The 27,995-nt window shown below is 36.6% G+C and overlaps 2 protein-coding genes across 3 annotated transcripts; one reads left to right on the forward strand and one right to left on the reverse strand.

Annotated features, from left to right (window-relative positions):
- On the reverse strand, positions 1-20,040 carry LOC136840939 (acidic mammalian chitinase-like). Its single transcript, XM_067107903.1, has 9 exons — positions 19,904-20,040; positions 5,778-6,193; positions 4,225-4,367; positions 3,883-4,026; positions 2,712-2,843; positions 2,053-2,304; positions 1,170-1,355; positions 388-525; positions 1-227 (listed from the first exon to the last, which is right to left on the reverse strand). The coding sequence occupies exons 2-9, from the start codon at positions 5,827-5,829 to the stop codon at positions 96-98; spliced, it is 1,179 nt and encodes a 392-aa protein (XP_066964004.1). The 5' UTR covers positions 5,830-6,193; positions 19,904-20,040; the 3' UTR covers positions 1-95.
- Positions 19,909-27,995, forward strand: LOC136840938 (chitinase-3-like protein 1). 2 transcript variants are annotated; one of them, XM_067107902.1, is made up of 10 exons: positions 19,909-20,050; positions 22,256-22,404; positions 23,068-23,211; positions 24,158-24,289; positions 24,625-24,876; positions 25,222-25,407; positions 26,194-26,325; positions 26,582-26,755; positions 26,899-27,012; positions 27,675-27,995. In XM_067107902.1, the coding sequence occupies exons 1-10, from the start codon at positions 19,999-20,001 to the stop codon at positions 27,831-27,833; spliced, it is 1,494 nt and encodes a 497-aa protein (XP_066964003.1). In that variant the 5' UTR covers positions 19,909-19,998; the 3' UTR covers positions 27,834-27,995. The 2 variants fall into 2 exon arrangements, with proteins under 2 accessions (XP_066964003.1, XP_066964002.1); XM_067107901.1 differs by having other exon boundaries at positions 19,916-20,050; positions 22,253-22,404.

Below are 27,995 nucleotides of genomic sequence, written 5' to 3' on the forward strand. Positions count from 1 at the left end.
CTTTGTCAATTGTTTATTCTTTTTATATATATATTTCTGAACATAAGAAAGATGGGGAAACTACATTTTCTAAATCACAATGGAATCTCCCTTTTTTAGTTTGGGAAGACAGCATGGATCTGTTGCATGAGTGGGTAGGCACCTGCACCGCAAACGTCCTTGAAGTCATCAGTGTCAATGCTCCATACCATGCATCCAGCGAGGCCAAGGTTCTTGGCATAATTTGCCTGCAAAAGAATCAGCGAATACACTTTATTTCGGAAACAGCACTGATGTACGAATGCATATGCGGAGAGAAATTCCAGAAGTGTCTGTGACTCTGCAAATATCATCCATTTGTAACAGTGACATACTGGCATTACTTTTCATTGAGGAAGATTTGTTTACCTTGATAGCAACAGAATCTGCATCCTCATAAGAGGTCCACAGATTGCCCTTGTGGAGGTTGTAGGCGTAGGGCTCGTTCATGGCTGGGTCGTGGACAATAGTCCAAGCTCCTGGGTTCTTTGTTTGGGATTCGCAGATCTGGAAAGGAGGAACTTTTAGGAATGTGCTTTGTACAGAATAGGACGTAATGATAATGAGAAACAATAACTTATTTCTGTTTGATGAAGTTTGTTCCGATAATCCATTCGTCGTCAGTTGCGTCATCGATATACTTTCTATCCTTTATAAGTTTAGTCAGTGATACATTTTTTTTCATTTCCAAGTCGTTTCATTGATATCTTTCTATCCTTCATAAGCGTTGCATTGTGACAATAAAATGAATTACAGTTGGCTGGAAAACTTCAAATGAATGTCTTGATGCTAAATCTTTTAACAAACTTAAGTGGGATGTAAAAAGATATGAGAGAATATCAAAAGAGTTGCTCTGAATCTCAAAGATGTTGAAGATGTGGAATATGATATAAGATATTATAAGAAAGCTGTCACAACTACTCTCAGAAACCATATACAGTATAAAAAGAGGTATGTGTTTAAGCCAATGGTTCCTCAACTTAGCATATCAGAATAAACTAATACTCAGTAGCAACATGATGAGAATCATAATTTTCATAATTTGGAAAATTATAAAGATCCTCATTCCTCTTACTTAGTAGCTTTCATACTCAGTTCACAGTAGTCTTCGAAAATCATCACGTTGAAAAATAAGAGAAAAAATATCACACCTCATTGTATCCAATGTATCCGGCTTCCTCAGTGTATGGTCCAGCCTGTCCAGGCTGGCTGGCTGGAGCGTAGAATCCAGTTTGGGATGGATCGTCGAGGGACCAAGTGCGGCCATACAGGGGAATGCCCATAACCAACTTGTTCTTGGGTGCTCCTTTCTCAAGCCAGTAGTTAACAGCGAAATCCTGTAGAAAGATTTGATGTAGTTTTACTCTGAGTAGGATGAAACTCATCTTCCGCTCAAGGCTTGATGCCATTAAAAAAAAATATATTATATATATATATATATATATATATATATATATATATATATATATATATATATATGTGTGTGTGTGTGTGTGTGTGTGTGTGTGTGTGTGTGTGTGTATGTATATGTTATGCTGTGAATTTAGGATAAAATATCTTGGCATGTTTCAGAATAGCTGTCCAGATTTGCAGTGTGAGCACTGATACTTTTCTCTAGTGTAATATTTGTTGGTAGAATAATGGCGTGCAAGGGAATTAAGTACAGTAAGCGTAATAATACAAATAAAAATTTTAGGAATGCATTTGGGCATTCAAGCATTTGGGCACTTCGAGTTTTTCAACACATGACCTATTTTTAAATCTGGTTCGTTTAATTCTGACTAGATAACAATCGTTCTTATTGAGTTCTTATTGGAAAATCTTGTCGGAGGAACCCAACAACGTACAAACATTGGAATACTAAAAGAAATTTCAATAAAAAAAAGAAAATTTTTAAGTTCACCTCTCAAAGAACGATTTCATGCCTCTAGCGAATAGCAGGAAGGAAGATGAGGCATTCAAAAGTTAATACTGGTTATGAAAGGGACATTTTTTTTTTTTTTTAGGAAGGAAGCACTTTGAAAATAGCCTTACCACATTGAGCGTGAGTGTATCTCCAGTATCGTCAGGGTGAGGATAGAGACAGGACTGGTGATGAGTGTAAGGTTCCCAGTCGCCGTGAAGGTCGTAGGTCATCAAGTTGATGAGGTCAAGCTGTTCAGACACGGCTGGCACGTTGTAGGCTGCGTCGATGGTGGGCTTTCCTGCCGACACGGCTGCTGACAGGACCATGCCTTCGGCGTGCAGAGCTTCCTTGAGCTCAGTCAGGAGGGTCACGTAGTTGACCTAAAAATGAGAACATGAGGCCAGTCAGTGGATGATATGAAGCAAGCATAACCCATATGATTTTTCTTGATTGATTTTGAGCTAAGAGACATGACATCTATTGAAAAAAAAACCTATGCTCATTTGAGTATAAGACTTGTCATTCCCCTGTTTTTTTCAAATGGAAAGCTCTTAAACGTTCTGTTTTACATTAATTAATCGTTAGCAGGTCTTCTTTTGCTGCCATTTCAAAATGGAGATGTTTCAAGCACCTACCAAGAAAGGTAAGCAGTTAGTTCTTCATATACACATACGCTACTTTTCATTTTGTGAGGATTCCTCTCCTAATTCTTCAAGATATTTAGGTTATTCTTCAAAGAATGAGCGTTGTTTTGATATACTTATATTTCATCAGTTGTAATACTCACATAATCCTCGGGGCTTCCACCTCTCTGTGTTGGATATTCCCAGTCCATGTCCAGACCATCAAAGCCGTGGTCCTTCAGGAGCTTGATAGAAGAGTCGATGAAGAGTTTCCTCTTTGCTGCGCTTGCTGCCATCTGGAAAAATCAAGAAGAAATCAAGTATAAAGACGATAAATGATTTGTACCGGGAGAAATTGCTAAGAGAAGTAGAAGATAAAAAACAAGAGTGTCGCACGTTTGTAGAGGTATGTTTCATAAAGCTCTCTCTCTCTCTCTCTCTCTCTCTCTCTCTCTCTCTCTCTCTCCCTGAACCTGAAATGGACTGATTGTTGAAACTAAATCCTCCAGTTATGTGGTAAAACCGTCATTTTTTACATACTAACATAAGGACAAACATATATTTGTTTGTAGTGTGTGCTGTTTTATGTCATTTACTCATTTGTATCCGTAACTTGTCTTTCCTTTAAATATCAATCATCGCCACACAGTGAATTACAGTTCTTGGCGTCTAAAGCAACCGTGAGTTATTTGATTACAAAATGAAACGTAAAGAAATCATTGCCAATGGAATATAAATTTTAGGCCAAAGACCGAGCACTGGGACCTATGAGGTCCTTCAGCGCTGAAAGTGAAATCAAGAGTAAAAGGTTTTACAGGTGTAACAGGATGAAAACTTCGCAGTTGTACTGAGAAACAATGGTTAGAAAGATGGAGGAAAGAGAATATGAACGGAGTTATAGTAAAAGAAATGAAAGGGTTGCAGCTAGCGGCCGAAGGGACGCTGCAAAGAACCCTAAGTAATGCCTACAGTGCACCGAGTGAGGTGCACTGACGGCACCATCCCCCTACGGGGATTGCCACTGGGAGATTATATTAAGAATCCGTCATACCTATCGTTTCTCGTGCGCTGAGAATATTTTCTTAAAACCATTTATTGTATAATCATTTGTCCGTTTGTTAAAAACACAAAAAAGTATGTTTTTTCTGTAAATTAGTACTTCTCTCATCCTTTTTTATATTAACAATAAAATTCATAAAGGGATAAAGAATGTACTTTAAACGAGAAAAAATGCTATAACAGTTATCTCGCATTAAGATTTTAAAAACATCTAAAAAGAGTAGTATTTACAAGTTTAAACATATAAAAAGCACATAAAACCATGATATACTTTACATTAGAATATTTGGTGGATCCTTCGTTCCATCCTCCAACACCCAAAGAGGTCTTCAGTCCTGGGCTCACTTTCTTCAGAGCAGTGAACCGGTCATAGCCGCACATGCCATAGTCCTCGCAGAGGTCGTTGTAAGGATCAAACACCTGTAGAACAGTATTTGAAACTGTAATGATGGTGATTCGATACTTACGTCATTGGATCATCTACTAAGTTTATTTTTTTTTTATTTTCAATAGATTTCAGCTGCTAGTATTTGCATCCTATGCCAAAAATGATACTAGCTTGTATGTATCGTCTCTGAATCCGTACGAGAACCTCTGGCGGTCCTCTTCATATCTTACCATGATCTCGCCGCTCTCCTGAAGCCCGGCGAAGGCGTAGATGAGGTGAGTACATAAGGTCGCTTCGATGTCTTCTACTTCGAATTGCCCTTTACCGGGTCTGTAGACAGCCCAAGAGCTGTAGTAACAGACGACCTCCGCCGCTGCGTGATAGATAAATGTGCATTGTAATCTAATCATTTGATATACTGTACTTCAGAGTAAAGCAACGAACTGTTAAATTTTCTTCCGTAAACCGAAACTGCACAAAATGACTTTGAAAAAACAAGAATTCTGAGGATTTCTTTTTCTGTTTTTGTACTTCTATGATGAATGATTGTATCTATCATAACATTCCCACTCCATATGTTCACATGAAAACTATAGTGGTATCTGTATCTATCTATCTATCGTACGTGCTTGCACATGAATGTATAATAATTAAGCCTTCAGAAACCTTTGAATCCGTTCTTTAAAAATTCAGTGAACGTTTGTTTGTTTTGTGAGATGTTAATCAGCTCAGTTGTCTGGTAAAACTAAGGTATACTTTTTCTTCTGTAGACTGAATCTTTAATATAGTAAGCAAATTTGATGCAAACTTGGTACATCATAAGACCATCGTAATCCGTCCATAAAGTGATAATTAATCCTCTTGCAAAAACTGGGTTTCACCGGTGAAAAACTGAAAGCGAAAACTACGGCAAATATTTTTGCAAATTCCTGTTTTCAGGTGAATGGTGAGGGGTTACAAGGTTGTTTACATACCATTACTCTACGATGTGTTAAAATCAGTAAATAACCTGGCTAGTTAAGGGGTCTTTCATATTTCGTAATATAGTAGATTTGATACAGTTGGTTTAGTAAATCGAAATCACAACACATTATAGAAATTGCAGCTGTTTAAAAAGATAAAGCATCTATTAATCAAAATGAAAATTATTATTATTATTATTATTATTATTATTATTATTATTATTATTATTATTATTATTATTATTATTATTCAGAAGAAGAACCCTATTCATATGGAACAAGCCCACTGGGGCCATTGACTCGAAATTCAAGCTTCCAAAGAATATGGTACTCATTAGGAAGTAAGAGAAGGTAAAGGGAAATACAGAAAGAAGTCTGACTTATCAAAGAAAAAAAAATAAATTTATAAATTAATAAAATAATACATAGAACAAAAAGAAAAGATAAAAATAAAAGCTAAAAGTGAAATCAAGTATACTTTTTGCAAAGGTATGAGAGCCTGCTAATTGCAGACTCTCATACCTTTGCAAAAAGTATACTCGATTTCACTTTTAGCATTTATTTTTGTCTTTTTGTTCTATGTATTAGTTTATTAATTTATCAGTTTACTTTTTTATTTTTGATAAGTCAGACTTCTTTCTTTATTTCCCTTTACCTTCTCTTACATCCTAATGAACATATTCTTTGGAAGCTTGAATTTCGAGTCAATGGCCCCTGTGGTGGGCTTGTTCCATATAAATAAGGTTCTTCTTCTTCTGAATAATAATAATAATAATAATAATAATAATAATAATAATAATAATAATAATAACTGCACTCACCTGTGTACGCGACGCAGACAGCGAGGAGGGAGGCCAGCAGAAGTAACTTCATGGTTGCGGAGGAGAAGGAGACAGGCTACCTGTAAGCAGATGCTGTAATCCAAGGCTTTTATACCGGCGGTTTGCACCCATTCATACACCCACACGTGAGTACCAGGTGATTTTATCAGTTTCTTTCAGTTTAATGTAAAAGTTTTAAGGACTTCTTTTTAATGAGCTCTTCTTTTTGTCTTGAGGACAATGGCAGACCCCTTTTATTGTTCAAGTTGATTGTTAATGGTGCAAAATGTATAATGTTACATTCCAGGGACCCAGTAGATTTAAATGCTGATATCTCAATCGACTTTAGTGACAGTTTTGTTATTTCTCCTTCTATCGTTGATGATTTCACTTTGGTTATTCAGACAAACCTTGACCTAAAGAGAATAGAAAAGTGGTGAACATACATACATGCATACATACATACATATACTGTATATATGTATATATATTTATATACATTACATACATAGACACATATACATAAATACAGTTGTGCAGAGTGTGTGTTTGGACGTACCGCATATATACAGTATACAGTATATATATATATATATATATATATATATATATATATATATATATATATATATATATTTATATATATATATATATATATATGGTTTTGTATGTGTGCACTTGGACTAATATATATATATATATATATATATATATATATATATATATATATATATATATATTTATAGATATAGATAAATAAATGCTGTTTTGTGAGAGAGAGCTTGTAAGTGTATTTGGTTTACCACTTGCTCACTCCGCATTCAGAATCTTAAACCAGCAGTAGAGCAAGGGTAATGAATATTTGCTTTCCCAGACGGGACTCGAACCAGCAAGTGTGTAAAGAGAAGCTGAATATTTTAGTGGGGCAGATAACAGAAAAATCGTGCAAATGATGATACAAGCATCAAATTTGGCACAAGTGTCCTCCAAGGTATACTTATCAAATCTGCCCAATTGGCCAATTGAAAATCCAAGATGGCGGCCATTTTCAAGATGGCCGCCAAAATAGCCACCCGAAGTAGATGTTTTGCTTAGAAATATTTGTAGTTGTCTGATTTGCATGATCTAAGTGTGGATTCCTATGTTTTGAAGCCTGCTGAACTATATTTTCCTGTTTAAAAAGCACTCTGAGACATATTTCTCAAGATGACCACCAAGATGTTGGTCTTTCTTTACAAATGTTTTGTCCAGGCTAGTACATTTTCAAAGTTATGTGTACCGTGCTGCTGTTTCTCGATCTGCTACTGTTCACATATGCAGCTGCAGAGTGATGTCCAGGGAAGCTCTGCCTGAGAGCACTTACATCTTACTTTGCAAACCTTCTTACAGGAGCACTTTGTCAATTCTTGACAGCTTGCTGCAATCGGTGGCAGTGTTGTCCAATGTATCTGCCATGCTTCTCCTTTCTGTGTCCACCCCCATTCAGCTGGACTGCTCATGTGTGGATTACAGTGGGTTGCCTGGCCCCAGATGATCCCAGCCTGGTAGGCTGCACGCTTTGCACGTTCTCTGAGGGCTGCCTGTATTGGTGGAGTTGAGTTGTATGGTCTCTGCTTGCAGGCAAACAGATCTAGTCTTGCTTCGTCCACACCAGTGGCTGCGCTTGATCTGTCGTACATGAGGACAACGAATCTTTCCAGCCTCTGCATGTCAAGATCACGAATCAATGTTGGATGCTGGCTGAGATTGATGAATGTTTCAGTAATATCATCAAATACATTCCAAGTCTGCCATGCAGATTTCTTCGCTTTCCCAGGGAAGGCAGACACAATGTCACATCCAGTGAATGTGTGAAAGTAGGGGATCCCTCTAGCTTTCTCAAGCCCAATTACAGAAACTACCTCATGGACTGGAATCCATCGCATATGGGCTCCTTGGCCAAAGGCAGTCCACATTTCCTGAAGACCTAGTTTCTAGAAGGATGGCAGTACAGATATTGCTATGACTAGCACATCTGTGTCATTAGCCTCGATGATTATAGACTTGCTCCCGTCAGTCGTTGCATCCCTGGCGTGAACAAATATTCGACTGTCAGCTTCTTCGTGACAACATGGGGACACAGCATCCAGAGACTTCACTGTGTTGCTAATGGCATCCTCTCCTTTTGTGACAATGACTGTGCTTGTCGTTTCTGCTTCACACATCTTTTTGGCCAGGATGTGAAACAGTTCAGTCTTGTTGCTGGGGTCACGAAGGAAGCTTTGCCAGTTTCCTGGTGTCTTGCTTGTTCCTGTCACTCTTCTTCTGATTCCTTTCCCTCTTTTTGACCTCGTCTCTGATTTCAGACTTGATTTCTTGTATACATCAAAGACTATGTCCACCTGCTTATACCGAGCACCATAGGATTCCACCTTTGGGATGATGTCTTCTTTGGCATAGTCATTAAATGTCTCTGAAGTACGTGGAGGTGAGGCATTGCTGAGCTGTCAATGATGATCGTATGTCCCTTTGGTTCTCCCACTGGGACATTCACTTGCGCTTCAAGAATTTCAACTAGCTGTGACTTCTGACACGTATGAAGCTTGCTGCTGTCACTGAGAGATGCAGGGTATAACTGATTCTCGTGCTTGAAGAATTCTTGCAAGTCACACTGTCTGTTCTGGCTTGAGATGAACAGTCGCGAGAATAACTGACAGTCATCTTTTAGGACTTTCTCCTTAGAAATTCCCTCAGCCTGTTCTTGTTTGAAGAATGAAACAGGGTTCTTCTTGATTGGATGATAGAAAAGACTTTCAGCTTCATCCTCTAGCCCTTTCATAAATGATAGGAACTGCTCTTTGCCTCGCCGGTGATGTGTAGCTACCATTTCAGCTAGAGTTGGGTCTGCAATGTTCTTTGTATCTAACACCATCAGGTCTGCCGAGAGTGATTTCACCTTTTCAAAGAAAGATTTCTGGGCACTCGGTGTCTGCTCATGGTGTCTGCTGCTGTATGTGGCATCCTTCATACCAGACATGGCCTCGTATCCAGCTAGTAGACGACTAACTTCAGGTCCAGCGACCATCCACCTACGAAGTGCTGACGGGTCTTCTGTCAACCCAATTGCTCCTCCGTCACCTTTGATAACTGCATTATTGTGCTTGTGCGCTTGATCAATCGCCATGCCAAAGAATTCTCTTCTCAACCTGTGGATGACGAAGTTGCCATTGTGAAACTCCTTGGCCATGCCTGGATGTTGTTGTTCGAGTGACATCATAACTATCTCAGAGGTGAATAGTGATCCACCGGGCATAGTTAACATTGTTATTTGCAAAGAAGTAAGGCACCAGTTCTGAAAGTGCTTCACGGTACAAGTTGAAGTCTCCTTCTCTGAATGAGCGGATGAGTGTGAATATCGTGAGTTCCATGTCCAGCACCAGACTCCAGAATTGGAACTGCAGACTCTCTTTCTTCCGTTTTTCACACCAGTCCTCAAAGGTTATTTCTGATGTGCTAGACTCTTCAGAGCAGAAATCATGGTATGCCTTCTTCATCAGTTTGTACAAGCTGCATGCTGTAATCTGGTGTGCTTGTCTTGTCTTTGCGACACTGGATGCAGACAGGTAAGACTCTGATGTACTAGATGAGGCCACCCCTGCTTCCACAATGGCAGTGGTCCACCCACTGTCTCATAGCAATGTTCCTATCGATCTCAGTGAAGCCATTTCTATATGAAGGCCTCCAAACATGACAACGAACTTGTCCTCTCCATATTCTTGCCATTTCCACTGTATTTGTTTCGCCAGAGCATACAACGGTTGGTCAGCAACAATTACAGGTGTCTGCTGTGGGTTCAAAAAAGCCACTGTATCATGGACCTTCTCCATGGCATGCTTGATAGTTGCAACAGAGTGCGTCTGGTCTCACCACATAGGCATCATTGCCGATATGCTCACTTCAAATGGACGGCTCCTTTTCTGTGTTGCATGATATGCTGACCATGTGATGCTGACTGCATCAGCCACATTCTCAGTGAGGAAGACTTCCTCCAATCAAGAATATTCTTCTTTCAAATGTGACCTGATCGACTCTGGTGCTGGTAAGGATTGGCTTGCAACTGGAGGAGGATTGGGGTTTTTGGTGATGTATGCTGGTCAAATATTGGTGTATGCTTCTGGAAGCTCTGGACATTTTTTTACTTTCATTTTTGACTCTATATCTAGTTTGAGTGGCTCACATTCATCACCAGGATTTCCTGTGTTTAGATGCTGGAAAATGGACACACTTGTACCATGTAAAGATGTTTCAGCTGTGGTCACAGTCGGATTATGATCTATTTTGTCAACTGCTCCAGTTGTGAACAAATTCTTTCTCAAGACTGTGCAACAACTGCTTCTCCTAACTGTGCTGAGATTTCTAGGACTCGGTCATATGATATACTGAGCCCATTCTCATGGAGTATTTCAATTATTTGTCTCTTCCTCGTCTTGGCAAACACATACAGGCCCATGTAGACAGCAAAATGTGGCTCCCAGTCCTTGGAATGCCTGTGGACACCCGTTCCTTCCTTGTATTTGGCAAAGCAGTTGTACTGTAGAAGTTGTGATACAGCAAAGTCTGATTTTGATGCTCCATGATGAAGTTGGGACTTGATGTCTGCACCATGTTCGATCATGCATACAAACTGAAGCAGTGATGTTGGCACAGCCTGTTCTAAGTCTTTGTCATGAAAATAGCTGCTGAAATTCGACTTCTGACGGAGCATGTCTTGTCTTATTATCCCAGCGGCTTTTGCTAGATGGATCGCTTCACCATAATGGGATGCTTCTGATAGGATTGAACCAACATCAGTTTCAACAGCCAACAGAACTTCTCGTCCTTGGCAATTAGCTTGCAGCTGTGGAATGTGCAAAAGCAGCTGATCCTTGAGTCGAGTAGGATGAACATCAGGCAAGTCAACACCAAGCTGTTCCAGCCTCTGCTTGTAGTGCTTGGTCAAATCAGCAAGCTTGAAAATCAGTGGCCTCTCACTGGCATTTTTCATCTCGCAGATGTATGTGACGAGTTCGGAGAAAGCAATTGGATATGCATCCTTCCAGTGTTCCTGTCTTTTTCTTGCTGCTGCACCTTTAGGTATGCCCGTTCTCGGTTATACAATGCCACCAAACAGCCAGGGTGATATTTCACTTCTTGGGCTATGACATCCCCTGCACTTAGTTTGGCGAGAAGTTTTGTATCACTGAGTGTTTTGGCACATTCATTTATTCTCCTATTCACTTGCATTGTTATTGCGTCTCTAAGCTCCCCTCCTTCAGTTTTGCAGAAGAAGCAGTCTTTTGTTTTAGTTTCTTGGAGCTTTTGTGGAATCTTACCTCTACTGCCCTCATCACTAGTACCTACATGACTTGCTCTTTTTTCAGCTTGGTGTAACTTTGTGTTGTTGAACAGAAGCCTGCAACTCTCATGATAATGTGCCTTATTTTTTCTCAACGTTTCCTCTATCCCAGAACCTTCATCAAGTCTTGCAGGGTCTAGCTTGATTGGTAACGCATTGAGTGAGTGAAACAGAGGAATATTCTTTGCCAGGTTTGTATATCCATCATCCCGTCTTCTGGCAGGATTGGCCTGAGGAGATTTTAGATCTTCTTTCTTAACCTCCTGACATAGGCAACACTTGGTCCAGTCTGTTTTCCATGATCATCCAGTAGAGTTCGCATCCATGATTACGATGACGTTCAGGGTCGAGGGTTTATCCTTTTACCACCCTGTACATGTAATAATATAATAGGCCTCTTATGTCCTGTAATATACAATAGGCACTTCCTGTATGGGATACAACTAGGTTCTTGCATGTGCCATACACCTAGTCCGATCGTTCATCCAGTGTCATAAGTCCCATGCAATCTGTACACCATCCAGATAACTAAAACCCTGTTATCCTTGATTCGGCTCTCCCGCGCTGGCACATCCTGTCCATTCAGGTGCGGCTGCCTAACCCTGATTTTGGGGTTGATTTGTTAGTAGGTTGTTGCAGTATGATGCCAACATAAATTTCCTACTTAGCTGACACTGAACCCCATGCTGAGTTTCACAGCAGTGATGTCACCAGTGTGACTTGGTAGTGCCCGACAATCACTCCTTTAATACAGTGCCTTAACCATGTTATAAACTAGAAAATATACATCAGCAGGCTTAAAAACATAGGAATCCACACTTAGATCATGCAATTCGGACAACTACAAATATTTCTAAGCAAAACATGAACTTCGGGTGGTTATTTTGGCGGCCATCTTGAAAAATGGCCGCCATTTTGGATTTTCAATTGGCCAATCGGGCAGATTTGATTAGTATCCCTTGGAGAACAATTGTGCCAAATTTGATGCTTGTATCATCATTTGCACGATTCTTCTAAAAAATTACTCTTATCTGCCCAACTATTTGGTGTTCAAATCTTCATTTTCTCATTTACTATAATTCCTGTTCTTTAAGACAGAATCCCGTTGCCACATTCGTCAAAATACAAACAAAATTTTTCATTTGTCTTTATTTACATACAGAAATGTTTATTATATTTTGCGTGAATGAAATCATAATTGCGGGTATAAAAATGCCTGTTTAGAATTGTTTGTAGATATATGCTTAGGCTATATACGCACTGATTACTTCTGAGACTTATATTCGTAGGTTTTGGTATTAATGAATGGGAATTATCCATTCGCAAGTATTATTATTATTATTATTATTATTATTATTATTATTATTATTATTATTATTATTATTATTATTATTCAGAAGATGAAACCCATTCATATGGAACAAGCCCGCAGGGGCCACTGACTTGAAATTCAGACTTCCAAAGAATATGGTGTTCATTAAGAAGAAATAAGAGGAGGCAAAAGGAAATACATAATGATGATATCCCCCTTATTAAAAAAGAAAAAAATAATTAATAGATTAATAAATAGATAAAGATGTATTAAGATAAAGATGTGTTAAATATTTTGCTTCTCAGCAATCGTGAATATTTATTTGTGTACACTTCTACATTACCAGCTCAATGTAAGGTTCATAGGATAGCCTCATGAGGACACATACAATAAAAAAAACTACTGTTTTTATTTCTTACAGAATCTAACCTGGTTCAAAATAAGACCCTTAAAAAAATTCTTTAAAATAAGGATGAGTGTCCTAACAGATATGAAACCGAGTTTCCTTATCTTTGAACTTAAAAATTGTAAAAAAAAAAAAAAAAATCAGGTCTCCTTTGACATAGATAACAGAAGGTCCCCCGCATAACTAGCAACGCATATGTTTGACCTGAAAGTACAGATATTTTCAGGCACTACTCAAACGAATTTATAAATACATCCGGTTATGCCTGCATATTTTCCCAAGAGCAAAAAGTGGGTAGAAAAAATAGAATGTGCTCTGAAGGACATTACTTTTCAATCAAATTTGACGAGTGAAGGACGATAAGAATTCTACTCAAGGCTGTAAAGGGTCAGTTTACGTCAAGATGCTTTTGCTGAAGAGTAAATTTTACCATTTCTCGTTGCATATTTGCGACATGCTGATATGTTCAATTCTGTGACTACAGAAAGAAATAACTGTCCTGTTTTAAATTTGAATATCCGGATTCCTGCATTTACCACTTTCAAAAAGTAACTTCATCATTCAGCTTCCTAAAAATTGGTATTTATAGTAAAAAAAGAGTTAATGTAGAAGTAAAAAAAATGACACTTTGGTCTCTACGCTGAAATCATTTTGCTTCAATATATTTCACTATATGTCTTTAGAGTCAGGAACTCTGCCTATTCTGTTAGAATAAAAAATATTCATAGGAATTAAATTATTATAAACATAAAATCCGTAAGTGGTTATCATCAAGTAAGAGAGAGAGAGAGAGAGAGAGAGAGAGAGAGAGAGAGAGAGAGAGAGAGAGAGAGAGAGAGAGAGAATGCACAATTAGGGAGTTTATAAAGCGAACAGAACCTGATAGCAGAGGTAGTGGTAGGTATTCTCATGGTACTAATCCAGCACATTTACTTCGTTGCCAGAGACTTTGTTTTGATATCCAAAGTTATTACTTACAAGCAATTTATTATAAGAGTAATCTAAAACAGCAAACAAGTCTTACCACGCCACTGAAAAATCTTAAGTCTTTAAGGAGAGACTGAGCACCCAGAACTCTGAGACTTCTTGACTTATTTGGTAGCCAACTTGCATTTTCAGATGCAAACTTTCGTCTAGTGGGTTACTTATTTAGACTTTAAAAAAATCAAGAGCGACTCATCTTCGTTACATTTTTAAGGTTTATAATGAGAATTATTGCGGGATTCAGAAGATGCTACCTATGCGTGTAAGCTGAAACATTGCGCTCAGAGTTGTTGTTCAGAGTTTTTTGGAAAACTTCGGTTCCAAGCACAAAATAAAAAAATTCACTTTCTTTCATTTTTCTTTTCGTTGTGATTCTCTATATGTTCTTTTTCTGGCGTTATTCTTTAACCTTTATATGGGTATTCTAATACCATAGAATACTGCATGTCCTTCTCGTTTTGACTCTAGTGCAGTAGCTCGATAAGAAATGCTTATCATTAAGCCTTACTTTTATACTGTCGTGAGAAGCATTTAGACTCTCATATTATTTTTTTTCTCCTCACCCGTTCGAATGTGGACCTTGGTCGATGGCTTACTTGCAGGTTATTCAGTTCTTTCTGAGATCACAAGGGACAGTTATTTCTGAAAATCAGTTTTAAAATTCACAAGAAATAGAAAGGCAGGTGCAATATTCTCATAAGCAATCGTACGATGTGGCAAGGTTTGTGCTTTTGAAACCCTTCTGCTGTTCGTTAGTAATTCTGCATTTACTGCTCTTTGAAAGCGAACCTGCTGAAATGTGATTCTTTAACGATAGAGCAATACGTTTCTATTAACAATAAGAGAGAGGCGAGCGAGAAAGAGAGAGAGAGGGGATAATTTTACATGTATGCACACACATACAAATATACATGCATTATATATATATATATATATATATATATATATATATATATATATATACTATTAATTAAATATATATATATTAATATATATATATATATATATAGTATATATATATATATATATATATATTTAATTAACGTAATAATATGAGTTTTAATAATCATGAATTATAACATTACTTGATGTGATGACAGAACGTGGTGGGGCGAGTGCATGTGTGTATTAAATATATATATATATATATATATATATATATATATATATATATATATATATATATATATATATATATATATATATATATGTGTGTGTGTGTGTGTGTGTGTGTATAATGTATATATAGATAATGTATTTATTAATCACGCCTTGTGGTGACCACATAACCCGTGATCTCAAATTCTGAGTTATAAGCTCCTGTACCATGGCTTTCCGTAATCATTAGTTAGAGTTCCTTTGTTAAAGGGTACCTTCCAACACACTCTTGTTTATTTATTTACTTATATATGTATTTATTTATTTATTTATTTATTTATTTATTTATTTATTTATTTAACTATTTATTTATTTATTTATTTACTTACTTATGATTAGTTTTAATCATAGTTATTTACAGAAATATTATTAGCACTATTTTTTATTATCTAAGAAATAGATTCATTTATAATCCATTCTTCTTTACTTTTCTCATTTTCATGTATGGCTGTGCTGATACATCGAAGCTTCTCCTTAAAATATATTCTCACTGTGGATAATAACAGAAACAATGTTTACTCCAAATAGGTTGTCTGTGGACGAAAATATCCTTCGAACAACAACATCCTTTTGTTTTGCCTCACTTCTCATATTAAACTCTCGTACTGCTGGCAGGCTATGACTGTTACAAACAACTTCAATTTCGCGGACAGTGTTGATAATTATGTTTCCCGTCGAATTCCCGAAAGACGAGAGGATTGGTACTCATGTGATACATTTCCTTTACATTTTTTCTTTCCCTCTTGGCGCACTGACAAAGCTCTCATGCCAGCGAAAACAACGACGGAGGCGTGGTATATCACCACGTGACGCTGTTTCTTTTACTTTTTTTTTTTTCTTTTTATTGAATGCCATTTCATATTGCGAGATAAAAATCACTTTGGTGTGGGAAACGAACATCAGGCAAACGAGAATCATTTGTTTACCGCTTTATCGAGGAATGCATCAGATCAGTTGAAGGCTGTATTAGAGAAACATGAACATCTTTTTTTTTTATTGCTGTCTATCTGTCTATTAATCTATCTCCCCGTTTATCTGTCTGTTTATCTAACTATTTTAGTAGTTTTATTTCTTAACTTCAGTATCTTCTACTTCATCGAGTAATTTGGAGGTATCTATTTTCTTTTATTATTTGCGATTAGTTGTCATTTGTTCTTTAACATGCAATTCCTATGAAATGTTTCAATACTAAACACGAAAGAATGTGAATTCGTTTTTCTGCTAATTGGATTCAGTCCACCATTTTCGAAATAATCTTGACAGAGATGGGCTCAAGAACCTTTATCCAACCAGTCAATTTTATTTTCATTTTATTGCCTAGTCTCGTTTCCAAGGATACTCTTCCTAGAAATGCACAGATGTTACATTGTTTTGTCGGTTACTTTTTCGTATTTCAAAATTTCTTAGATAAAGAGATTACGCTTGACCTAACCAAGTGTTGTACCGTCTGTGACAATTTAATCTAATATGTATTTTCCATTAAATCTAAAGTATTACTTTTTACCATTGTTAAATATAAAGCTTTATTTTTCATCACTGTTAAACCTAAAGCTTTCATTTTAACCACTGTTAAATCTAAAACTTTACTTTTTATCACCGTTAAATCTAAAGCTTTTCTTTTCGTCACTGTTAAATGTAAAGCTTTAATTTTTATCACTGTTAGATCTAAAACTTTACTTTTCATCATTATTAAATCTAAAGCTTTATTTTTTACCACTGTCAAATATAAAGCTTTACTTTTCATCACTATTAAACCTAAAGCTTTACCTTTTACCACTGCTAAATCTAAAGCTTACTTTGTATCACTGTTATTCATCACTAAATCTAAAGCTTTATTTTTTATCACTGTTAAATCTAAAGCTTTACGTTTTATCACTGTTAAATCTAAAACTTTGCTTTTTATCACTGTTATTCATCACTGTTAAATCTAAAGCTTTACTTTTTATCACTGTTAAATCTAAAACTTTGCTTTTTATCACTGTTATTCATCACTGTTAAATCTAAAGCTTTACCTTTTATTACTGTTAAATATAAAGCTTTACTTTTATCACTGTTAAAGCTAAAGCTTTACTTTTTATCACTGTTAAATCTAAGGTTTTACCTTTTATCACTGTTAAATCTAGACGTTTACCTTTTATCACTGTTAAATCTAAAGCTTTACTTTTATCACTGTTAAATCTAAAGCTTTACCTATCAGCACTGTGAAATCCAAAGCTTTGCTTTTCATCACTGTTAAATCTAAAGCTTTACCTTTTATCATTGTTAAGTCTAAAGCTTTACTTTTTATCACTGTTAAATCTAAAGCTTTACTTCTTATCACTGTTAAATTCAAAGCTTTACTTTTTATCATTGTTAAATCTAAGGCTTCATTTTTTATCCCTGCTAAATCTAAAGCTTTACTTTTTATACCTGTTAAATCTAAAGCTTTACCTTTTATAACTGTTAAACCTACAGCTTTACTTTTATCACTGTTAAATCTAAAGTTTTGCTTTTCATCACTGTTAAATCTAAAGTTTTACTTTTTATCACTGCTTAAGATAGGTTGCAAACGTCTAAATTGTTGAATTTATATGAACACAGATATACAACAGGGAATTTCATCTTACATCGTATACACATGCGTACATATTTTAAGGTGAAGTTGCAAGCCTCGCGACTTTCTCCACGCCGTCTTACACCCGAGAGTGTGACTAATCAACAGGTGCCTAAATTTCTGCTTTGGTCATCAAAGGCCTTCACACAGTATTCGATGCCAGGCTGTGTTGTAAATGAGGTAAGTGTTTTGACTGATGCACCAAAATCGAACAATTTTATTTACTATATATAAACATACATATATTTATATATATATATATGTATATATATATGTATGTATCTGTCTATCTATAGATATATAGATATATACACATAAATATATATATATATATATATATATATATATATACATATATATATATATATATATATATATATATATATATATATATATATATATATATATATATATATATATATATATATATAAACAGAATAGTTTTGTTTGTTCACATTGAATGATTAAACCACAAACGCCCTCGATTATTGCATTCACGATACTTCTGGGATAACTTACACCCAAAGGGAAATGATATATGGGTATCTGACTTGGCCAGGATTCGAATATGTGCTTTTTGGGTTTGATATAGAAAACTGAATAACCATTTCGAAGGAAGAAATATTGATCTAATTCGAGCGTTCATTACCACAAGCCTTTTAAAAATGACAGGGCGAGAAAAACGTCGTGTTTAGGATCTTTCAAATTTCTGAAGCTCACTGGAGCTTCTTGGATACCAAGAAAACCTAAGAAAATTACTTGATAGTTAGTTCCTGTAAACAACAGCGAAGTTAATAGGTTACTGACACAAGACGGCTCTAATCAATATATTAAGATACGGTATAAAAGCAGAGACACGAACATACGTACTTCCAGATATGAGTATGTTTATTTATCTCGTCACCCGTCAGTTGATGATAGATTTTTTGCTCGAATAGAAGACAATCTTGTGACTGGAAACACTGAAGGCAGAGTTCAGACTTGATCAACTGAAACGGTATTATTTGCAGCTGAAACTCACCAAGAGCAATTTTCTAATTGCTAAGATGACCGATTATGTTCTAAAAGGCGATCAGTTCTTGCAAATGTCATTTTTTTCTCGTTTTCTTTACTGGACTGCCCTAAGGTAGGTTGCTGATGCCTACTTCTTCAATCATTGATCTATCTGTTTTTCCATGAGACCAGTCTAATTTGTAATCCAGATCTGTTACTATCTCCTTTTCCGCAGCCTAATCCAAAGTCACTTTTAACCTTCTGAAGTGACCATTATCTACATTTTTCGTTCTCTGAGCCACATATTGCTTTAATAATACTGCAAGACTTATTATTATGAATACCATCGTCCATATATAAGTTAGAAGTAAGGGAAGGAGGAATTACTACATTAATTTTTTTATCTGTCGCTGAATCATTCAAACTTTTGACAAAATTTAGAATTAAATTGTTTCCTAGAGTGTATTAATCAAGAATTTGAACTGGGAGCTAACGTTTGGGGCTAATTTTTTGTAAGGCCATTTCAAATTTCAATTTTTCTTATTCTTATTTATACGGAAGTAAATATATCCACGAACGGTTGTCTCTTAACTTTGATTTATTCATAAGTATTGACTAAATATCATTAAGTCTCTCTCTCTCTCTCTCTCTCTCTCTCTCTCTCTCTCTCTCTCTCTCTCAGTCTGTATATCTGTCTATCGATATATCTAAGTGTCTGTCTATCTGTCAAAGATTGGTGAAGTACTACCAAACTGCAATAGAGTAAATCTTGTTATAACAGCTCATTAAAGGAACCCATGAGACCTGCAATGAGATTAAAATTTTAGCTGTTTGGTGTAAAGTATTTATGTCATTGTTCATTTATTAGGTTATAAATATATATTTCTTATATATATATATATATATATATATATATATATATATATATATATATATATATATATATATATATACACACATAAATATATATACATATATATATATATATATATATATATATATATATATATATATATATATATGGGTATATGTGTGTGTGTACGTGTATTCATATGCATATTGGTTTATATGTATCCATCTATATATATACAAAAGTGACAGACCTACTGTAAATACATATAAGTATACACTGTATGCACAGATAGGCACACACTGCGTGTAAATTCTTGAGTGCTTCAAGTGCAAATGAACTAAGATTAAAAAAAATGCTTTATCAGTTCGGCATATACAGTATATACAAAAATATTACTAAAAAAAATTCTAATTACGAAACTGGACAGAACGTTCGAAATCACTCTGTACCCACGTGACGTTTCATCTGCCGTGGGACGGGACACAATCGTCTTCATAAGACCCTGAACTCCGCTGTCGTGCCTGTAGCTCGTCTCGGCCGGTTGCACCATGAGGTTGTTGCTGCTCCTCTCACTCTTCGGAGTATTCCTCTCCTACACAAGTAAGGAACCCTTCTTCTTTCACTCTCTTGAAAGATTCGTGCCCTTGGAACGAGTCGAGGTAACTTTGCAAGAGTTTATCGCGATACTCGCACTTATTTTAGGACTACAGACACGTTTAAAGGAGAAACTATTTTTTTTTTTTTTTACGAATTCATCTAGGCAAAACAATGATCTATAACATTATGCAAAGAAACTTTGTTTAACACTGTAGTTGTAGTCTATCGTTTGTGAAAGAATGAATGTCGTTATGCCTTAGATTCGACTTGACATTAACCTTGAAACTAATGCACCACCTCACACGCGATTCGCATGACATTGCAATTCACCTCAGGGAGTGTTCTCTGAGTTTCCGGTTTCTCACGGATTGGCGTTGCCCCTCACTTAAAACATACAGTAGTAAGTGTCCAATTATTTATTGCTGAATATCTGTTATAGTTCAAAGATTCATATTCAGTCACGTTAAGACTCAATGTAGTACTCGTGCCTTTTTCAAAGTTCATCATGAGAAATTTGACGGAGGTTTCTGGTGACAAGACGTAGTCATAATAACTACTGTAGATCGCGCAGAACTCTCTCTCTCTCTCCTTCTGGTTGTATGGTGAAGAAGAAGAATTTCAGATACCTTTACTTATCATATTGAATGCGCACTAGCATACAGACCACCCAGAGGTAGCTCGGAGATAAACAAGATAAGGTTTGAAGCAAATGGGAAAATAGATGAAAACAGACTGATGCGGAAAAAATTACTCGTTGGTGACTAATCGAGTAGTTACTTTGTAACGATACGCTGCGAATAATAACAGATTTGTATGAGTTTTATTTAAGCATCGATGTTTCCCTCTCTCTCTCTCTCTCTCTCTCTCTCTCTCTCTCTTCTTCTTCTTCTTCTTCTTCTTCTCCTCTTCTCTCTCTCTCTCATGGCTCAGCTGTAACTTGAAACTCTAAGAGCATAAAATCATCGACGTGAAGTCCCAAAACTTGCTCATCGATTTACAGTAGTATTCTTATGAGAGTTCAGAGATTTTTTTCCTCAGCCGCGCCGGCGCGATTCCCCCAAAACCCCAGCCTCCTTCCCCCAAAGGAAATCCACGATCTGATAAACGTTTCCTTTACCTGTTTGTCTCTGGACAGACAAATAAACCAGCAGACATTCACGGTTAAGCACGGCACTGCTAATTAACTTCATAGGCCTTTTCCAAATGTTGAATTCAACTCGCAGTACTTGTTGTAAAATGTTTGACCTCTATGTTTCATATCCACCGCCTTGATTCAGACAAGTTCATGAGTAAAAATTACTTTTCCTCAGCAAGTAGATATTGTACTGATACCTTTCCAGGTGATCGGTAATATAGTGGACAGCATAGGAAGTACGGAGGAAGGTTGGGGGGAGAAGTACTGTTACTAATCATTAACATTATTATTGACGGTATATATATTCCTAAGTAATTGCTCCCGCGCAACAAAAATTAATACTATAATAACATCACAATCAAAATACATTATAAGATAAGCAGGCAATGTTATTATGTAAGGTTTACAATTTTACGATGATTATTCGTTCTAAATTGCGATTCAGATATAGTTAACGATGTTAATGATTCTAAATCAAAATCTTTGATGAAAAACTTTTTTTTGTTTCACCCTCCATCTCTGAACGCTAACCGCCTGTACCGGATCTGCTCAGATCAGCTAGATACGTTTCGTAGCTATGGTAAAGAGCTGTCCGTATATTATCATACACAGATTTTAAGTGAGAAAAACGGCAAAACATTAAAGAAAAATGAGATGGAACCTAAACACGAAAGAAGCAAGAAAAATTCTTGAAAGAATGAAAGGAATAAGAGATAACCGATGAGTATCTTGGATGCCACAACGCAGGTTGAAACGAAAGCAATCGTCAAACCCAGGAAGGAAGAGTCTTAGTGGATCCTGGTCATACCGTACCTATCAAATCTAGATACAGAAATCGCGGAAATGTATTCGTCGTCGGGCTATGCATGACCCTTTCGTATTTCCTATACATTTCATTGTAAAACGACTTGAAACCACGAAGGTTTATTTGCTGTGATTGATCTGTAACGGAAATAAATGGTCTATGGATTCCACGCCAATAACTTTTGAATTAAAGCTGTTCATTCCACTTTTCCGAAACAAAATATTTATTTATACCCGGATAACACCTTTGCTTCGTGTTCTTTCAGCAGAAGCTGAGGTAGTCGTATGCTACTTCAGTTCCTGGGCTGTATACAGACCGGGAGAAGGAAAGTTTGACGTGGAGGACGTGGACCCAGCCCTCTGCACCCATCTCATTTATGCCTTTGCCGGATTGAATCCCACCACCAATGAGATTAAGGTAAAGTGTTTATGTCACATTCTGTCACTGCAGTACACAAAATGGGCGTCTTCTTCTTTTATCTCAAAGATCTTCCTTTCATTCTTAATTTATGTTATTAGATATCACATTTTATACCTTACAATATATCTGACGTGACAGCATTTTGTGGTTTAATGACAGCAAGTTAGGTTTTCCTAATACCTCTAATTTTTCACTCATGACAAGAGCTGAGAACTTATTAGTGTATGTTCATATGTTAGTCTGATCTGAATAACAGAGACCCTCTTATTCAACCCAGTATTATGAAGAGTCAGAGAAAATAGTGAGACAAACCTTTAATTTATCTTCAGACTGTTAATGATCCTGTTGTTTGTTTGAAAACTATTCTTCACAACGAGTATTTCTTCTGTTTCGTCAGATTTAGTATAAATAGTTTTAACAGAAGAAATGGCATTAGCATCACACTTATCTAAAATCTTATCAATACTTATTACTCATAAAAAAATCCGCAGTTGCGCATATTCTCACGACTGTCTGTGACTTCTCCTCTACAAATCTGTACAGCTAGAGAAATTTTCTGTGAAACTTAATTGTATTAATTGTTTATTATATTTTTTATCAGTCTAGAGTGGGAAATCAGTTTCTTTTGGAGTACAAGTAATCTTATTTAATACCAAACAGGTTCTGGACCCCTGGAACGACTTGTGTGACGGCGGGGGCAAATGTGCATATGACCGCTTCGTGAAACTCAAGAAGAGGAACGTCAACTTGAAGACCATTTTGGGAGTCGGCGGGTGGAACGAAGGCTCAACCACGTACTCTGCGGTATAGCAGTTCTTGCTTCTGTTGTTTACGAAAATCTTTATGTTTTTGCTTGAGAATGAAATGTTTTTTGTTTAAATTTCTAAAGCTTAATTTTGAATTAGATTTCTTTTGAAAACGGCGTGACCACAATCACAAATTTATTTGCACAACGTTGCTTTAAAAATTTTTCAAAGAATTTAAAAAAATTATGAACCTTGATTTATAAAAGATTCGAGGCAATTTTGATAATTATGAGTAGAAATCGAGATCTGTCTTTTGCAGAATTTCATATGATAAGTACTTTATAGGTTATGGCTGATATTGGTTACTTCTCCTTTTTTTCTCAAGGTGATTATATGTTGCCGAGATAACTGTCCTCCCACAAGACCATCCGTTGGTCTCGATTCTTCCTTATTATGACTGTCATTTATAAAAAATATGTTTCTATATTGGGGTGTAAAATGAAACGTGGATTTCTCATACCAAGTTTCATCCCATGAGAAAGAATTACTATAGCATTTAAAAAAAAAATTCATCTTGACTATATACACACGAGTTCATTAATAACTAGTCTATAAGGCTGAATGATACAGCTGAATATTTTATGAGGAAATGCATTCATATTACTTGGGGAAGTTTGATAAGTGTCTCTGTATGGTGGAAAGATGTTATACGTGCGTTTTTGGAGGCTAATTCAACGAAGTTGATAGATTATTCTGAGGGAATGAATATAAGAACTGTTTCAAAACCTAAAGAAACCACATACAGTACTTTATGTACGACACCAGTGACCAAATATAACCTTCCCCAACCTTAAAATGATACATATGACTTCACCTGATAAGAACCAGCACTTCAGTCCATACCCTAACCTTGGGTAAGCTCATATTTGATATGAATCACATCTGTGTAATAATACAAAAGGGGGTTTCTATAACGAAAGATAAGAAAAATTCCTCTTTCCCAGATGGCAGCAGATCCAGCGAAGAGAAAGACCTTCGTGAACTCTTCAATAGCTTTGCTGAAAACTCATGGCTTCGATGGCCTGGACATGGACTGGGAGTATCCCACACAGAGAGGTGGCAATCCTGAGGATTACGTAAGTTTCCGCACCTTTCGCCTATATTTCAAGGAATAAACGTAAATATAAACTCTCCTTAAAGTCCAAACATTCCGGTCCTCATGCTTCAAGAATTTTAGTCAAATAGTATGCGTCATTTAAAACTAAAATGTTAACTGCAATGTGAGCAGATTACCAAAAAAGAAAAATCATTGTGGAGCGTATTATTTGAATTACCAAAGTGGATAAAATTGCCCAATACTATAAGAAAGGAAGCGATAAAACTAAAAAATAATACTTTATGCTTAATGCAAAACAGAACATGGAACTGTTGGAACACGGAAGGGTTAATAGACCTCTAACCTTTTTTACAGACTAACTTCATCACCCTCTTAAGTGACCTGAAGGAGGCTCTGCACGCAGAGGGTATGATACTCACAGCTGCTGTGTCTGCTGGCAAACAAACCATCGACCCAGCTTATGACGTCCCAGCTATGTCCCAACACCTCGACCTTATCAACCTTATGGCCTATGATCTGCACGGCAGCTGGGAGAAATTCACCCACCACCAGTCTTGCCTTTACCCTCACCCAGATGATACTGGGGACAATCTCTACCTAAATGGGGTAAATAAACTTTGGATCTTTGCTGAAGGTTGAAGTAATTTACACTTTTCAAAAAAGTCTTTCTTTAGAAGTAGTTGGTCAGGTAGATGTGTTTTCAGCAATTATCAGGGAATTTTTTTCCTCAAGCAGTGAATAGATTTCAATAGTTTCGTGCCAGAAGCGCTTTGTGAACTTTATGATAATGAATGCTTTCCGGTAGATTTCTTATTTCCATCATGCAATGATTCAGACGTGACGTTTATTTTACTCCTTTGCTTAATAAGTCTACCTACAACAATGAAAAGTTAAAAAGAATTAAAAATTTAGTGTAAAATATTCAAGCTCTAATAGAACTTTTTTTTCTAGGACTTTGCTGTCAACTACTGGCTAGAAAAGGGTGCCCCAGCAAACAAGCTGGTTTTGGGTATTCCTCTGTATGGCCGAACATGGAGGCTTGACTCTACATCTGAAACTGGATTCTATGCTCCCGCGTCTCAAGCTGGCATTGCTGGGCCATTCACCAGACAAAATGGATTCTTGGGCTACAATGAAGTGAGATTCTCGCGAAAGTTTTTCGAACTAGCACCATTCTAAAAACAAGTGCTACAACTGTTTTAACTACTATATTGTCAGTTTGTCTTATCAGAGTGAATTTGGAAGGAAAAGTTTATAATTTCTTAATAGCTTACCGTCAATAGCTATAACACCGGACTGACTGCATTCTTCACGAATATCTCCCTGCAAACAACTTCTCATGTTATTAGTTTTAGTGGATACAGGACAGATCAGAGTTACCTAATGTGACCAGGGATACCTAATGTTTGGTGCATGGTATGCCATTTGGATAATGAGCTATTCAGTTACTATGATAGAATTAGCGTCACTTCTTTTCAAGTAGTGAAATCAGATTTAATCTGATGCTTATATCCTTTGACAATTAGGTTTACCATTCAACAGTCTTGAAGACATTATCTTTAAGAATCATTGCTTACTTCCCTGTTGAATTCCCTCATTTTCTTTCGTGAAATAAAGATGAGTCGGGATGCTAACCACTCACGTATTCCTGGTAATGTAGGTGCTCTTGGACAGTATCTTTGGAATCACTGCGTAACTTTTCACGAGACATAATTTACGAGAGTTAACGGCCCCCTCGCAAACAGTAGTCCTTAGAGACTAATTACGATATATAGACAGATAGATAAACTACCTTCCAAAATCTGAAAAATTCTTTTAACTTATGACAACAACATATATATTTGATAAAGTCTGTTACTGGTTAATAATGACATTCAGATTAGGTTACATATGTGTAAAGCAAGAGGGATATTCTTCTTCCAGATCTGCGACTTCCAAATGACAGAGGATTGGACCATAGTTCATGACCCAGCCATGCACGAGCCTTACTCTTACTCCTTCTCCCACAACCAAATATGGGTATCCTACGAAGACCCTGATTCCGTAGCCATTAAGGTAAGTGGAGTCGTCATGTCTTTCTCGTGGAAGTTTGCCATTAATTTCACATTGTCTGCTAATCCATGATGGCCAACTTTTCGTAGAAGAAACCATTGTTAGCTGAATTCCACTGTTATTCTTACATGCAAGGGATTTATGCTCCATATATTCCAGCTGAATCCCATTGTTAATTTAGTCTTCGTGAAAAGAAAATGAACGCCAATTTCTAAATGTCCAGCATTTAAATTTCGCAATTTGGTCATCTCTCCCACAGGCCCAATACGCTTTAGACAAGGGCTTGGCTGGTTGTATGGTCTGGAGTGTCGAGACTGACGACTTCCACGCCAAATGCCACGGTGAGGCGTTCCCTCTTCTCATGTCCATCAACGATGTCTTGAGCGGAGGCCACTTCACAAGACCACCAACCCTGGAACCAGATACTACTCCAGTAAATACTGCACTTCCACAGTTCCTGTTGCAATGATATGAATAATATGTATGATCCTAGAGCATATGTTCAAAGTATTCCTTATAGCTAGGGATTTTTTGTTGAGAACACTTAATGAGATATTTTATTTTTCTTCTTGAAAGGACCCCTTCGCAACCACCCCTCCTCCAACTCCACCTCCACCGTCTCCCCACTGCAGCGTAGTAGGACCTAACCCCGATCCTAACGACTGCACCCACTACTACATGTGCACGATCGTAAGTACTGAACTTTGGGAAATCATGTCAGAGCAATACTTCATAGAGTTTGCCATAATTAGTGGGTACTTCAGCTCAGTTGCTGTTTCTTCCCCCTGCTACGCTTTGGATTTCTCCCCCTGCCTCAATTTTCCATGAATTCTGCAAACTTCTAACTTATCAGTGACGGATCTATTGCTTCATTTTTCATTCAGTCATCACTCCGCTGTTTCCTCCATAGCGCCATAACGAATGGCGCTAAATCTAATCGCTTAAATGATGTCTTTCTGAGATAATATTGTCTTCTTATTTCACATTTCAACTCTATTAAAAAAAACCTTCCGACTATACTTGATCCTGCATTGCTATTCGTACTCTTAAAAAGCTTAATAGATGTGAATATAACAAAGTCACACGTGTGTAAATGACAAAATTCCTATTACAGTATGTATGTATATATATATATATATATATATATATATATATATATATATATATATATATATATATATATATATATATATATATATATATATATATCACGTACGTGTTAGTGCTTCTCTCTACAGTACCAGGGATATTAGAAAAATATTATGTATGCACTTGTGTCGCTCTGTCTGAGAAAACAAACTTCAGAGTGTATTTTTGTGGTACTTAAGAATTCTATGTTACGTCATTTACAGGACACTGCAGGGTGGGTGGAACTTGAGAACCAATGCCCAGCAGGAACACTCTTCAATCCCAATGCACTATATTGCGACTGGACAGACACCGTGTGCTCACTGGCGGATAATCCTTGCCCTAATGATTGTCCAGCTTACCTTACCAATAACTTAATATAAGACTATTAACTGATTCTGGGTATCAGATCCTCCTTTACAACAAATATTGATACTTTGATGTATCACGTATACTACAAGAAGTTATTATCTCTAATCATGTAACTTTTTCTTATATCATGTAACATGCATTTACTGCGCACGAAGAATAAAATATTAACCTTC

This window comes from Macrobrachium rosenbergii, chromosome 8 (assembly GCF_040412425.1).
Source record: "Macrobrachium rosenbergii isolate ZJJX-2024 chromosome 8, ASM4041242v1, whole genome shotgun sequence".
In the NCBI taxonomy this organism is placed as follows: domain Eukaryota; kingdom Metazoa; phylum Arthropoda; class Malacostraca; order Decapoda; family Palaemonidae; genus Macrobrachium; species Macrobrachium rosenbergii.

What these genes read in the sequence shown, in the direction of transcription:
- LOC136840939 (XM_067107903.1), bottom strand. Translation starts at nt 5,829, where the DNA reads ATGAAGTTACTTCTGCTGGCCTCCCTCCTCGCTGTCTGCGTCGCGTAC. An exon ending in AGGAGAGCGGCGAGATCATG is followed by an intron (nt 4,027 to 4,224) that starts GTAAGATATGAA and finishes ACTGTTCTACAG; the next exon opens with GTGTTTGATCCTTACAACGA. An exon ending in ATACACTCACGCTCAATGTG is followed by an intron (nt 1,356 to 2,052) that starts GTAAGGCTATTT and finishes ATCTTTCTACAG; the next exon opens with GATTTCGCTGTTAACTACTG.
- LOC136840938 (XM_067107901.1), top strand. Translation starts at nt 19,999, where the DNA reads ATGAGGTTGTTGCTGCTCCTCTCACTCTTCGGAGTATTCCTCTCCTAC. An exon ending in GCTCAACCACGTACTCTGCG is followed by an intron (nt 23,212 to 24,157) that starts GTATAGCAGTTC and finishes CCTCTTTCCCAG; the next exon opens with ATGGCAGCAGATCCAGCGAA. An exon ending in CTGATTCCGTAGCCATTAAG is followed by an intron (nt 26,326 to 26,581) that starts GTAAGTGGAGTC and finishes TCTCTCCCACAG; the next exon opens with GCCCAATACGCTTTAGACAA.